Here is a 14,065-nt window from a genome sequence, read left to right on the forward strand (position 1 = left end):
CTACGTCCGTACTGACACTCTGCTTAGTAACTGTCAACCACAGATTGCAAATCCTTTACCGACCATTACCTAACAGCCCTGTCTGCTGTTAGGGGAGAAAATTTATGAGAGAAAGGTGTACAGAGAAGTTACACACTTGACCTGAGGTCTTGGTGTCCGTTCAGCACTCAAACTCTGTGGTCCCAACTCTTCCCAAACTGCTGGACATCCTCTCCCCTTCTTGTAGTTTTTGAAAAAACGAACCGCTGAAATCTAGCAGCTAATCCAGCAGATAATCCTACCTAAAGCTTCTTAAAAGGTTATTCTTAAGGGCCTCTCGGAGAGGAGAGCAGAGGATGGATGGCACTGCTGGGTCCAGAGGAGGCGATGTCGTTGACCTGTTCAGCGTCACCTTCGTGACACCTCCTGCTGCCCATCCCCACTCATGCTGTCCCCTAATGACAAATAGAATCATTTAGTTTGGAAAAGACCTTCAAGATCATCGTGTCCATGCCCGCTTTTGTCTCCCCAGGTTGTGTCCTTTGTGCTGTTGGGCATCCTGTGCATGATGATCCCCCAGTGCCGAGGGTTCGAGGGCGTCATCGTCATCTGCCTCTTCCTCGGCCTTTGCGATGGCTTCTTCACCACCATCATGGCCCCCATCGCCTTCGAGCTGGTGGGGCCCATGCAGGCGTCCCAGGCCATAGGGTACCTCATGGGGCTGATGGCTGTGCCCATGACGGCGGGTACGCCGATAGCAGGTTGGTAGCACCGCGGTGCCGGACCTGGACCCAGCTGCCGAGAGGGAGCAGATGCTTGTAGCGGCTTTCACCCGTGGTGATATTTTGGCGTGAGACCAGACATACGGTTTTGAATTTTCTGGCTTAGGGTGTCGCATGGGGGTTGAAGTACGGCTGTAGCATCACTCCATGCTACGTTCCGTAGCATCTCAGGGCCTTTCTCTGGGCTGATGAGAGGTGTCCAGCGGGGGAACAGTGAGAGTGACCCAAGATCACATTAACTGCTTTCTGTTTGAAGCTAAAAAATTGGCAAATGTCAGTTTTCTAGAAGTCCTTTTAGATATCTGGGGACTGATTGCTAATTGCTAAGTACAGCCCCTGGACTGTTGAATCAAAGTTAGAGATGGAGACAGCCGCAGCTCTGTCCTCCTAAGACTTGGGCATGTGTTTAAGCGTAGTAATAACCACAACGTCCTTAACAGCGAGCACTTTGTCAAAGCTGGCCCTTGAACAGCAGAACACCTGCATCAGCGATCGCTAAGCTAAAGCTGTAGAAATGCCTCTGATTTTTCTGCTCCTGGCGGCAAAATTCAGTTTAACGCCCTCATGAAGGAACGTGGGGTTTGCAGATGTCTCACTGTTAGGGTGGTGCTGCAGGACCCCTGCATCGGGCTGGCTAGGCACAGGGCTGGGTGAAGGGGCTCATTTAATGGACGTGATCCCCAGGCAAGTGTCTACGTAGAAGAAAACTCAGAGGGATTTTCCAGTGCCAATAAATGGCAATGGGTTATCCTCCGAGGCTGCCTGGTTGTGTCAGAGCTTGCTGAACCTCATTGGTTTTTAAGTGATTGGTTATTGTTTGTAACTGGCAGCATGTATTTTTCAGCTGACATCCCCATGTAGATAAAACATCCGTAAGCAAAGCAGGGCTTCCAGGTGGAGGCAACCTGCAGAGGAACAGCTCCTGTCTGCTTTTCCTATTACCTCCTGGCCGGCAAGGTGCTAGGAAGAGCCACCTGAAAAGTTTGGTTGTTTAACACTGTCCCAGCTTGCGTTTGGGATGTGTCCTGTTCTGGTTAGACGGCTGAGGCTTTCCTTCTTGGCTTCCTTGCTACCCAATGTTGGCTGTGCACATCCTTTAATCCAGGGCATAATAACTCCTAGGAATGCAATGGAAAAAAAGATCGTTTTATAAACCCAAATCTCCCCAAATCTGGTGGTTGAAGCGAGCTGCAGCTCTCACTCGAGGGAGGAGACAAGTCAGTCATTAGGCTGACGTGGCTATAACCGCTGTTGTTCTTCTTTCTCTTTCAGGATACCTCAATGACTATTTTGAGAATTACGATGCAGCCTTTTATTTTGCCGGAGTCCCCCCCATCATCGGCGGCTTGGTGCTCGCCGTCGTCCCTCTGGTCCATCAGAGGATGCTGAAGAAGCAGCGGCTGGATTCTGGCAAAGACAAGATGCTGGTCTCGGAGGCGGTGGTGAACGGGGAGCTGCTGCCGGGCTGTCCTGCCTCCGAAGCACACATGTAACGCCTCCGCTCGCCGACACTCGCTGTCGCCACCAGCAGCCTCTCCATAGCCCAAGCACAGGCCCTTTTCTAGACGGACCGTTAATTCTCAATGATCGCAGATGCACTATGTTTGTAAAGGAAAAAAAAAAAACCAACAAAAAGTTCTTCTAGTTAAAGGCTTTTAACTAGCAGAAACGGTCTTTTTGGGACGGTTTTGATTTTTTGATTTCAAAGCCACCTTTGTTCCCCCCCCCCCCCCCGCCCCAGCCATTTTTCTAAGGAGAACTCTCACCAGGATTCAAACTTGATCGATCTCCCGCTCCTCGCCCCGGTTTTCTATACGTCACGGCAGAGGTTTACAGCTAATAAATGCCTTTTTAAAGCAGGCCACAGACGGAGCTTGTTGAACCTTGCAGGTGTCCATCCTTCTCCTCTGGTGTCACGTCCAAGCGAGACAGCCCCCTTCCCGTCCAGCACCAGAGGCTGATTTGGAGCCAGCAGATCTGAAGGAGGAAACGCTGCTTCAGTCCGATGCACAAACCAAATAAATGGTTGGCGAGTCCCGCTTTAATCTTCTTCTCTCCTCCTTTTTCGCTGCTCTCCCACACACCCAGGGAGCTGCAGCTGCGACGATGGGGAGCTCGGCCAGCTCCGGTCCTGCCGCCCTCATGGAACAGAGCCGTGCGGGAGCACCCCCTTCCTGCAAAATATGCCTTAAAAACGCATGGACAAGACCAGCAGGTCCCTCAGCCGCTTCCCACCTCTGTTTTCTCACCCAGCAACTGATCGGGCTTTTAAGGTGCAAAAGAGAGGGGCAGCTCCCAGCGCAGCCCACGGCGGCTGGCTCCGCAAGGCGAAAATCCGGGGGCAAGCCGCCGAGACGGGGACTTCGGAGGTGCCGAGGCACGCAGGGTCGGGACAGAGCCCCACGTGCCACGGGTTCGCTCCGTCCCGGGAGGTCGCTTCCCTGCGCCCAGGGATGCGGGGATGCGGCCAGCTCGGGGCACCCGTGGATGCGGGGATGCAGCCGGCTCGGGGCACAAGGTGCCACCGCTCTTTTTTGGGGGCTGGTTGTGTATTATGCAGCAATAACCATAAGTCAGTATTGGCAGGGGAAGCTCGGTGTTTCCAAAGGGTTTAAAAGCCCTGGCGGCATTTAACTCGTAGCTCGTGCGTTGCTGTGCAGAGCCGGTGCGGGGTCAGTGCCGTCCCCGGGGGGAGAGGGAGAGAGCTCAAGAAAATAGTACAGCCCATGGGTACCCACCACACAGAGCAAAGGCAGAGCTCGGCCTTGCGGAGAAATTCGTCATCTCCAGGCATCGCTGATGAGCGTGGTACAGAGCAAGGGAAGTCCTCCTGCCCCGGTGGGTCCCCATATGAACGCGGTACCGGCTGGGACCGGGGTACCTTTTCCTGGGAATAATAATCCCAGGAGAGAGCAAGAAACAAAGCTCGCATTTATCCTGGCTGCAAAACCATCCTGCGTTGGATTTTCATTTTATTCACTTGCCATTTAAAAAAAAAAAGAGAAGCCTAAAGAGGGACGTGTGCCATGGGAATCATCCCTCGGTCCCCGGGCGAGTGTGGGGGTTTGTAACACCAAGACAAATCTTTGCTGTGGAAACTTGGTTTCAGTGGAGGATCCCTCCCGCGGGCAGCGGCGGGACCTTTGTATATAGGCTCAGGATCCTGCATGCCCCTCTGGCCCTGTTTTTATTCCACGTTGGCTAATGCATTATAAGGTCTTGTGGTCTTGTAGCCCTTCTGTCCCCGTACGAGCTGAAAAATTAACTGGTGTGTTGTGACATGTCTGTTTATGACTATAAAATGAGATGTCCGTTTGTCTCTTTCTTCGATACGCTTTCCTGTGACTGTTATTACCCTTCGTTGCCCGTATTGCATCATCTGCTATGGCTCTGCTGACCCAAAACTTGGTTTAGGAAGCCACAGGAGGCAGCAGGAGCCGCATTGGCAGGCAGGGCATGCGTACACCCCTGCGTTGGTGGGACCGAACCACCTTGCTCCGGCTGCGGTGGGATCTGCCAGGCTTAGCCTAGGGCAGGGCATTAAAGTGATGCTTTCCAGGTGGAAGCGTCGGCAGTGGGACATCTCCAAAACCATCTGACAGCTGAAGGAACAAAATACATTGCCTCGTAACTCTGTAACTCCTTTGGTGAGTTTTGGGGCTTTTATTCACATCGGAGTTCGATGAAGTTCTTTAAATCGCATTTTTGACCTTAATGTGACTGAAGGAGAGCTTACGAGGGATTTAAATTGAAGAATTAGCTTCTTCAGAGCAACGAGAGGACAAGCAGAGCTGCCTCAAACCCACATCTGGCTTGAGCAAGCGGCGGCACGGCAGAGCCCACCGAAGACCGCCCAGCTTTGTGTGAGACTTTGTTGCGGTAAAACCTCTCTGGCTTATAAAGCAATTTATGCTTCAAACCCCAAATTTCCACAGATTTCCACTTGCCTTAAATGCTCCACCTGCCTGCAAAGGTCTTTGCCCCAGGAGGAGCCGGCATTCGGCGCAATGGGTGCTTAACGCTGCGGCAGCATCAGACCAGCTCTGTGTCAGCCGGGAGCCAGCGCCCTTCCCAGGAGGGATGCTGGTACCCACGTTCATCCCCCCTAAAGTTTGGTCTTTGCCCACAGCTCTTATTATCAACCCTCTGGGAGATTTCGAGTGACGAGGTGCATTCATGGACCATCCAAGTTTGGTCGAAGGAATCCACCCCTCATCCTATCCCAGAGCAATGTCTGGTACCAGGCTCCCAAAACCACTCTCAGCATCTTTGTCTGGTCGAGATCCTGCCCTTGGTCAAGAAGAGGGCAAATTCTGCAGCGGGGAAGGTATGTTTGAGCAACAGCAAGGAGAGGTTCGCCTCGTCTGCAAACACAGATGGGAACAGGAAGGGTAAAGGTTGGAGCGGTCTGTCAACACGAAGGGGAGTGTTTGGGGTTGGTTTGTCAGCTAAATGCTGCTGCTGTGCGTCCAGTCTGTCCCTTGAGTATCGGGCAGCTTGCAAGAATTTTTGCAGATTTGCGGCATGCGAGAGGTGGGATTGTGGTGACCTGATCATCTATAAACAGGGAGAAATTGCGCTGGTCTCCAAAACGTCCTCCTAACCTGTTGTAGTCCAGTGCTGTGACGCCAAATAGGTCCCTACCTGTTGCAAAAAGCTTCATCCTAAAAGCCCTCCTGTTTCTTCCCCTGAGGATCTGCTCGTCCTAGCCCAGCACATCCATGTCCTCCCCTGGGTGGGCGAGGGCTTAATGGGAGGCAGCGTTCACAGCAAAAACTACCTTTTACTCAGCTTTCTAATTAAAAAAACCCTGCAAGTGCCGGGCTGTGATTCCTGCCCTGCTCTCTTGCTCCGGGAGGGGAAGGTGGAGCCCGACACTCCAGGCTCAGGCATTTTTGGGAACCAGTGAGGGCACAGGAGTGGGTCGAGTCCCTCGGGTGGGAAAAGGGTGGAAGGGAGCGGGAAGGGAGCAGCTTTGCTCCATGCCCGGGGTGTTTGGAGAGCTGCAGGCGTGCGCGTAGCCTTATGTAAGTGTACAGCAAGCGCGGGACGTGTCCCAGCAGCGCCCTGCTTGGGGCTTGGCTGGGGCTGCTTTTCTAAATCTTTAGCTTGAGGGTGTTCAAAAAGGAGTTGTTGTCTTTTCTTCTTTTTTTTTTTTTTTTTTTTTCTGCTGCAGAGGAGTGAGGCGCTGGGTTTAACTCCTCTCGCTCTGGCTGAGGGATGGAGCGGGACAGCCGAGCTGGAAGGGCTCGGAGGGGAGATTGTGTTTTCAGCCTTTTGGGGCTGCCCCGGTGATGGGAAGGCTGGCAGGGCAGCAGCTGCTGGAGCTACCCGGGAAGTGCCATGATTCACAGCTTAGAGCTTTTTCGAGTTGTGAAACAAAGCTGGAACCATCTGCGGGAGTTGCTGCATTACAGCGTGCCCTGCCCTGAGGTCCTGTGGCCAGGGAAATACACGTTTCTAAGTCGCACGGCTTAAATTTAACAAATTCTGGCCACTCGTTGGCTGGGGTTGAGGTTTCCTAACATTTCCCTGCTGTGGGAGCTGTGGGAAGGCCACATCCTAATTGCCATCAAAGCTTGAGGGCTTTTGCAGGTCTGCTGCGGTACCGTGGGGTTGGGAGACCCCCAGTTTCAAGGCGTTTTGGCTCTGCCTCCCACCATCGTGGTGCTTTGGGGCTGCCAGTTTGGCTCCACCAGCAGTCGAGGAGCTTTGTAACCCTCCAGGCTGCGCTGCCTGGTCTGGAGAATCCGGGAGAGGGAGGTAGCCTGCAGCTGGGCAAGGACATTCCTGCCCTTCCGTGCAGGACTGTGCCGCAGGAGCATTTTGCACGGCGATAGAGGGTCTCTTTTGGCGTCGGTACGTTGGTGCTAAGAGCGATTTGCTCTGAGCAGTCTGATTTGGTGCTGAGGATCTCGTCTATGCTTGCTCAGATCACTCTGGTTTAGCATCTCGGGAGGCTTAGGGTGAATTTTAACCCTGGCTGATATCTGCGTCTATATGTGGCCACGCAGTCCTCAGAGTAACAACCTGCATAAAGGTGAACTTGGACCAAATCCTCTGGACGCAGAGGAGGACAGATCCAGCTGAGAGCCTTGCCGTCCCTCCATCCTTCACTGCAAACTGTTACCCGGCTTTCACGTGCCTCTGTACCCAACAGTTTTGTTTGGGGGTTACCTTGGTTATTTTAGCTTCAATAATTTTCATGCTGGCGGAGTTTGCTTCTCCTTTTCCAGCTGGAAGCAGAAAACTAGAACTACTTTGAAAGCCCTGGCTCCTTTGCCACGGCAAGCCGAGCAGCCCCGTCCTGCCGCTGGAGCCGCTGCCTTTCTGCTGCACTCGGGCAGCTTTTGCAGGCTTGTTTAAGTCTCAGCCGCCCTCGTAACCTTTGGGGAGAATGACGTGATTGACAAGCGCTCCTTAAATACTCCAACATCCTCTACGTAACACCGGTGGGGATGGAGCTGCCACCGTAGAGGGGCTCCACCAGCAAGCAACGAACCGGAAAAAAGCTATTTAGCTTCTTTTCGAGAGCCCTCGGAGGGAAAGCAGACATGGGGATGGATGGAGGTGCCGAGTGGGCTTTGCGGCTGAGCCCCAGGGACGGCTGCAGGGGTGACCTTCCCCATGGCCGGGGGCTGAGCATCGCTCCGAGAGCTTTATCAGCTTGGCACGGCGGCTCCGCGGACTTTAGTCCCGGTGACAGCGAGGTTATCGCGGGGCTTTGGCGGGCTCATCCTGCACAACAAGCCCTTTCAGGCGCTGTTTTGTTGTTTTAGTTTTGCAAATGTTGCAACGCCCTTAGTGCTCCCACCAAGGACGGAGGCTGCGAGTGCCCCCGCGTCAACTCTTCCCACCGCCACCGTGTCACCGTGGCGGCAAAACGCCGGCACCGCCGATCGCAGGCGTGGGGCGAGGGTCCCCACTCCTGACAGAGGCAAGGCAGGAGAGGAAAGACACAGTCCCTCCCGTTTTCTGCAAAACATGGCTTTGGAAGGAGGTTTTGTACCTCCAAAGTTTCTCCTCTGTTTTGTAACATACTTCCCAACGCTCACCCTACATCCACTTCTGACCGGCAAGGCAAGCGTAGCTCTTAACTGTAGCATTAGAGGCAAGATTTAGTGTCTATTTTACTAAGGAATGAAGCTTTTTTTTTTTGTACATTTTTAATCATGGCGTGTAAGACGAGTTGTTTACTGGAGCAGGTTTTTGCGTGGTGTCGACGCTCTGCTTCTGGTTGGTGATGGCCAGATTGCCTGAATGCAGTTGGGTTTTTGGCTGCCGAGTGCATTCAATCAAAACATTTTGGGAAAGAACACGACTTCTCGAGGCCTGAACTTTCCCAGCATATCCTGTTTCAGCCATGTGAACCCATTAAAGCCGGAGACAGGACTTTTTGGGGGAGGCTGAGGTCAATTAGGAAATTACCCCGCTCTCCCTCCCCTGCCCTGAAATCCAGCAGGATGAAGCCAAATATTTGCTTTCAGATGGATGGATTTTGGAGCCGACTCCACGTCAGAGCACTGGGGCAGAGGCTAAAATTTGGGCCATTTTGGGTAACTCATGAGACAGCTTGTTTTTAAAGCAGGACCTCCAAGCCTGCTGCCATCACCCCCCGGTTAGTGGATCCCGATGCCGTGCCTTTCTCCAGCCCTGCTGCTGCCTGGAGCCGTTGCAGTCGGCGTTCCATGACTGTTGAAAAAAATCCTGCCCAGGCTTTTTGGGGGCGGGATGCATTGCTTTGCTCTGCAATGTGCTGGTAACGCTCGCCCTCGTGGTGTCTGTACCCACTAAAAGACTCAGTAAAAGGCTGCAAGCACCGTCGGTAGCTTTGCAATCCCATTTTTTTCCCCACTGTGCTCCCAGCTCTGGCTCAGCAGGAGCCGTGCACAGCTCCGAACCAGGTCCTGTGAGGTGCCCGGGGCTGCTGGGCACACCAGCAGCACCAGTGGCCTGAAAGCAGCCGCTCAATTCGATGCCGAAGTCCGACCTGAAGTCTAAAATTATTCTTTTTTTTTTGACATCTGCTCCTTGTAAGCGGTTTATATTCCCTTAAAATTTTGTATCTGGAAGTAAAGTATTTGAATGTGTGTCTTAAAAGTATGACTATCCTTTCAAAATGTGAATTTCTGATTGTTGGTCTACAAAAAAAAAACCACAAAAAAACAAACCTACTCCATAATAGCACATTTTTGTAATTAATGTTTTATGAATGTTGTTTAAAAAAATTGTGTAGAATAAAACCAGTTTAAAAAGAAAAAAGGGTCCATGCCTGTGTCTTGCCAGGTTTCCTCTCCCCCTGGCCGGTCGTGGGCATCGGTCCCCCAGCAGCTTTCCCGGCTGCTGCCGACTCCGCCTGGCGCCTGCCCGGGATATCAAAAGAAAAGGGGCTGGAGAGGTGGCAGTTTAACATGGGAATTATTTTTGTCAAGTCTTTCATACACCTGGAAGAAAAGCTGTGCTGAGGTCTTGGTACCTAATGGGGGAGAAGAGGGTCCCGATGCGATGCAGGAGGGTGGAAGCTGGAGGTGGTGTCGGTGGGTGGAGGATGGTCCTTGTCCCACCCGAGGCATCGAAAACTAAAAATAACAAAGAAAGAAATCCCTGAGAGCATCTTGGTTCCCACACTGGTGTCAGTGCTCAGGGTGAGCCCCCAGTGACCCACGTGGGTTTCCTCTGGGCACAGCTTTGGGTCTGGCTTTCATCAACCAGCATCTTCAGGGGGTTCTCGCGCAGGGAGAGCACCAGCGCTTTTAAAAAATTAGTCGTCGTAGTAGTATTTCTTCCTTTTGGCAGTGGTTTGGGGGCACGGTGAGGCCTCCCGGATATTAGCGCTGGTCACGGGAGAGCTAATCTTTTTTGTCAATAAGAGCAATTATGGGAAGGTTGAGGGCGGGAAAGACTGGAGATGATTATTCATAAGTGAGGTTGCAGTGGCTGTGAGACACTGAAAGCAAGGCTTTTATCAAGGGCTTTATATTAACGACTTGTTTATGCTAGGTGCTTTAATTGACATTAGATGAAAGCTGACATATGCATTAGTTTTATATAGCTCCGGCTTTTTTTTTTTTTTTTTAATGTGCATCTCAATCCTTTTTCAAGTCGGGGATATTTACTGCAAATAGCATTTAAAAAAAAAAAAAACCACCAGGAGATAAGTGATGGTAAATAGAGCTTCAAAGGGAATGAGACTACGGCAACGAGCTCTTCCGGAGGACTTCATGTCGTGCATGCGGGGACAGAGCAAGGAGAGAAAACGCCGCATCCCATTCCTGGGAGCAGAAAGCGCCGTGTGAACACACAGAGCTTCATTTACAGGTAGCAAAAAACCCAATGCCAGCCTAAAATTACAATGACCTTCTTGGGATGGCTGCAAATCTGGGGGTGGACTGGGTTATTTGATAAAAATGGGCTGCACGCCCATGGGGACACCCAGCGAGGCAATGGTGGGGGGAGAGCCCCTGCCCGGCTGCTGCCAGCCCACCCCAGGAGCATCAGCTCATCACGGCACATCTCCACAAGCTCCATATAAATAAATAAATACATATATATATATATCTTTCTCTGTAGGTGTGTAGGGAATCCCCGCCGAGCCCTGCTGCTGGCTGAGCCCAGGGCACGGAGCAGCAGCCGCCTCCCCCTGCTCTGCCAGGCTGCCGGATCTGGCCCAAAGACATGGAAAGTTGAAAAAGTGGGAGAAAAAGTATTTTGGATCAGAGCAAAACCCTGAGTTTTTCAATAGAAAGGCTGCAAACCAGAAAAGACCAAACAACAGAAAAGCTTGGTTTCATTACTATAACGCAGTAGGTGTTAAGTATTTATTCATATATTAAAATTGAAATATCATGGATTGAAACAAGCTGATTATATATAATAGTTTATGTTTATACTTACAAAATGCAAAATTTACACCTTTTCTATATTAAATATGAGCCACATGTCAATGTTTTAATATTAGTTTAGTAGCTATAAATTACATGTTTTAGAGCTATATATATGCTAATGGCATATATGAGATCTGTAGTTACGTTTAGTGTATTTTTTTAATTTATGCGTGTACACACACACATATGTATATACGTGCGCAGTGTGGACACGCTGCCGTTGGGTGAGGCTGACCACCTGCAAGTGGTTACTGGGCTTTTGGAGGCCGCAGGCGCGTGCTGTGCCCAGCCACTCCTCCGCTCCTCTCCCCGTGGGCTCCGCGCCGGGCTTGTTTTCTTTCATTGTCTTCTTCACCATCTGTTTTCTTTTTGCAGGACTTAAATATTATAATCCTTAAACAACAAAAAAAACCACCCAACCCCCCAAAAACCCCATCTGCAAGTGCCTTTGAAGGACTTGAAGGATGCACCGATGAGTGGCAGGAGCACTTTTTTTTTTTTTTTTTTTTTAATCATCTCTGCCTCTAAATGCAAATCTTTCCTAGAGCTGTTGCTTTGCTGTCGTTATTTAAAGCAATAATTTGGAAAAGCTCCCTTCCCAAGGTGTTCAGCCGCACCCACGCTCGGCTCCCACTCTTGCTCTGGCAGCTGCAGGAGGGCATTGAGCCGGGGTGTCGTGGGACCCTCCGTCCCCGCGCGGGGTGCCCAGCACCCGTGTCCGGGTACCGGGATGCGTCTCCCAAGGGGAAAGGAGAACACAGAGTGTGCAGCTGGGATGGGGGGGTGAGCACTGGGGTCAGCTCAGGTTGCGCTCGCTTTCCTTCGGGTTGGGTTGTAGGGGCTTTTTTTAAAATGCAATACGGGAAACCGCTTAATACTGGCAGCAGGGCAAAGCAAGGGAGGGAAAAAAAATAAAAATATATATATATGCTTATACCTAAAGCATGCACAGCACAGGGAAGGGAGGGGGAAGAAGGAGGAGAGGGGAAAAAGAGAGCAAGAAGGTGTGTGTGGCTGGGAGGGAGGGGAGAGACGAGGTTCCCGTGGTCCCGGTGGTGGGGAACGACCCACGGACACCAACACGCGGTGGGAGGGAGCCCGAGCCCACCCCACCGGTGCGGGAACAGAGAAACACGTTGGGCTGCGAGAAGCGCTGATTGCTTTTGGACCCGTTCGCTTGTGCATGCTTTATCCTGGCCGAGGCTTCGGGGTATGCTTTTTTTTTTTTTTAATCTCTTTTTTTTTTTTTTAATTTTTGGCACAAGAGCTGCGCTAAACAAGTCTCTCCCAATCACCTGCAGCCCTGCTCGATCCCGCATTGGAAACACAAGGAGCGTTCGGGGGCTTTTTCGGCAGGGTTGTGTAAACAGCCCCTCCTGCGGCTGCGGGGTGGGGTGCGATGCGAGCGGGGCCCCGTGTGTGTCCCCCCCCGCCACCCTCGCGGGCTCCAGCTATTGTTCTGGCATGCACCTCTTCCGCCCAGGATTGGGATTTTTACGGTTATAAATTTGTTGCCGTCTCATCTGGAGCGTTGTTCAGGCTGGACCGGCCCCAGCGTACGTGGCCAACACCACATCACCCCCAGCAGCGCCTGCCGCCCTCCCGCTCGGCCCCCCAGGACCCCCGTCCCCCGGGTTCTTCTTCTGGACCTGCTCTGCATCCTCACAACCAGACCCTGAGGATCCCCGCGGTTTTGCTCCCACCCCTATTCTTCTTCCACCTGTGTTGATGTTTTTACCAGTCCCACTCAGACGAGCACAGTTCAAAAGCCTTTCCTTTTTTTTTACCCTTCCCCTCCTCTGTCCTTCATCCCTTTCCATCATTTCCCACTCCTCGCCTTTCCCTCCTGGCCACACCGTGCGTGCAGGGAAGATGGACGAGCAGCACTGCCCGGACGCCAGCCGACAGCAATCAGCCTTCAGGGAAATTTCCCAGCCTCCCCCCTCTCCCCCAAGTATTTCAGTTTATTTAGATCCATCTTTACAAATTAAAGACAGATCATCCCAAAGGTGCCAGCAGCAAAGACCGAGTAATTTCCAAGTTTATTTAGGATTTATTTAATTTAGAAGTCAGCAGTACCTACAGAGATTAAACTCTTTCCTCCACTGCTTATTTTCCTGCCTTTCACCTGCCCGGAGCTGCCTTCCCCTCGGCCGGCAGCGAGCGGAGCTCGGGGCAGGCATGCAGCAGTCCCACCTCCGTTCATATCTTGGCATAGAGCCCTGCTCTGGGGTCAGGAGATGAACCCTCTGGGCTCCTGAAACAGCTTCGTTTTAAGTGCTTTCACACCCATAACACCCTCCAGTACCAGCAAAACCACCCGCCAGCCTGCAGGCAAGGTCTGGCTTTGCAGACGCAGGGCAAAACGTGGGGTTTCGGTCTGGGGTGGGAAGACTGGAGTGGGTATTACAGCCAAGAAACCAAGCCAGGCACTTCGCGCTTTATGGCATTTCGTACAGGACCCATGACCGTGAGCAAAGCTGCTGCTCCAGAGCAAAAAACCACTGGCCTCAAACTTTCAGCCTGGAGAAATCACATTCTGCAAATCCACCCCGAGAAATCAAACCAGTGCAAAACTAATCATCTCTGCTGGCAACGAGGAGCCCGGCCGGCTCCTCTCCCAATGCTGCACAAGGCATCGCCGTGCCGGCTGCCGGAGCCGTGGGGAACCCGCCGCAGCCCTTGTCCAGGCTCCCGGGATGCTATCGCAAGGATGCTGCTTCGTAAGCTTTTTCCTTGAAAACCCAGGACCCTGCTGGCGTAGGGTGCCAAAACTCAAGAAACCCTCAGCAAATATGGGATGACTCCTATTTTATGAAGTCATTGTTGAGGGGACTTGATGCCTGGATTTTCACATGCTTGGCTTAACAGGGGCTTTATTCAGAGGAACAGTTGGAGCATGCAGCACCAGCATCTCATTAGCGTCAGAGACAATGCCCCTCCAGTTTAAGACTAAAAAGTGGGTTTAGTTTTCCCTATATAACTTTATTGTAAGGGTTTAGGGAGCCACAACAGAGCTGAGTTTAGATTCATTATATTAAAAGCCCCGAAACAGGTTCAATCACACTTGAAGCAGCTGGGAAGGGCGAGCGAGCAGCAGCCAGCCTTTACTTTTCTCCCCGCTTCTCTATTTCCAAACTCTCAGGACCGGTCAGAAGAGCCCTTGGGGAGGTGAGAAGCCCCCGAACGCATGGTTATTCCGGCACCCCCGTTGCTCTGGGATGGCCAGGTTTGCCAAACACAACCTTTCTCCTCCCACCCAGCAGCAGGACCAGCAAAGCGGCCAAACACATTCCCCTGTGAAGGTCGGGATCTGCCACAGGAATAGACCCTGAAGGGAAGAGCAGGACAATGTAAAAGGTTACAGGGTTTAAGCACCGAGAGGCAGGAACAAGGTTATATAAAGTTTTACAGGCCAGA

General features: G+C 51.9%; 1 protein-coding gene across 1 annotated transcript in view; it reads left to right on the plus strand.

Annotated features, from left to right (window-relative positions):
- The window catches only part of SLC16A2 (solute carrier family 16 member 2), a 40,458-nt gene extending 31,435 nt beyond the window's left edge, over nucleotides 1-9,023 (plus strand). The window contains exons 5-6 of the mRNA XM_049827644.1: nucleotides 512-740; nucleotides 2,034-9,023. Of these exons, the coding sequence (XP_049683601.1) occupies nucleotides 512-740; nucleotides 2,034-2,254 (450 nt within the window). The 3' untranslated portion in view covers nucleotides 2,255-9,023. The remainder of the gene's footprint in view (nucleotides 1-511; nucleotides 741-2,033) is intronic.
- The last annotated feature ends 5,042 nt before the right edge of the window (nucleotides 9,024-14,065 follow it).

This window comes from Accipiter gentilis, chromosome 24 (assembly GCF_929443795.1).
Source record: "Accipiter gentilis chromosome 24, bAccGen1.1, whole genome shotgun sequence".
Lineage (NCBI taxonomy): Eukaryota > Metazoa > Chordata > Aves > Accipitriformes > Accipitridae > Astur > Astur gentilis.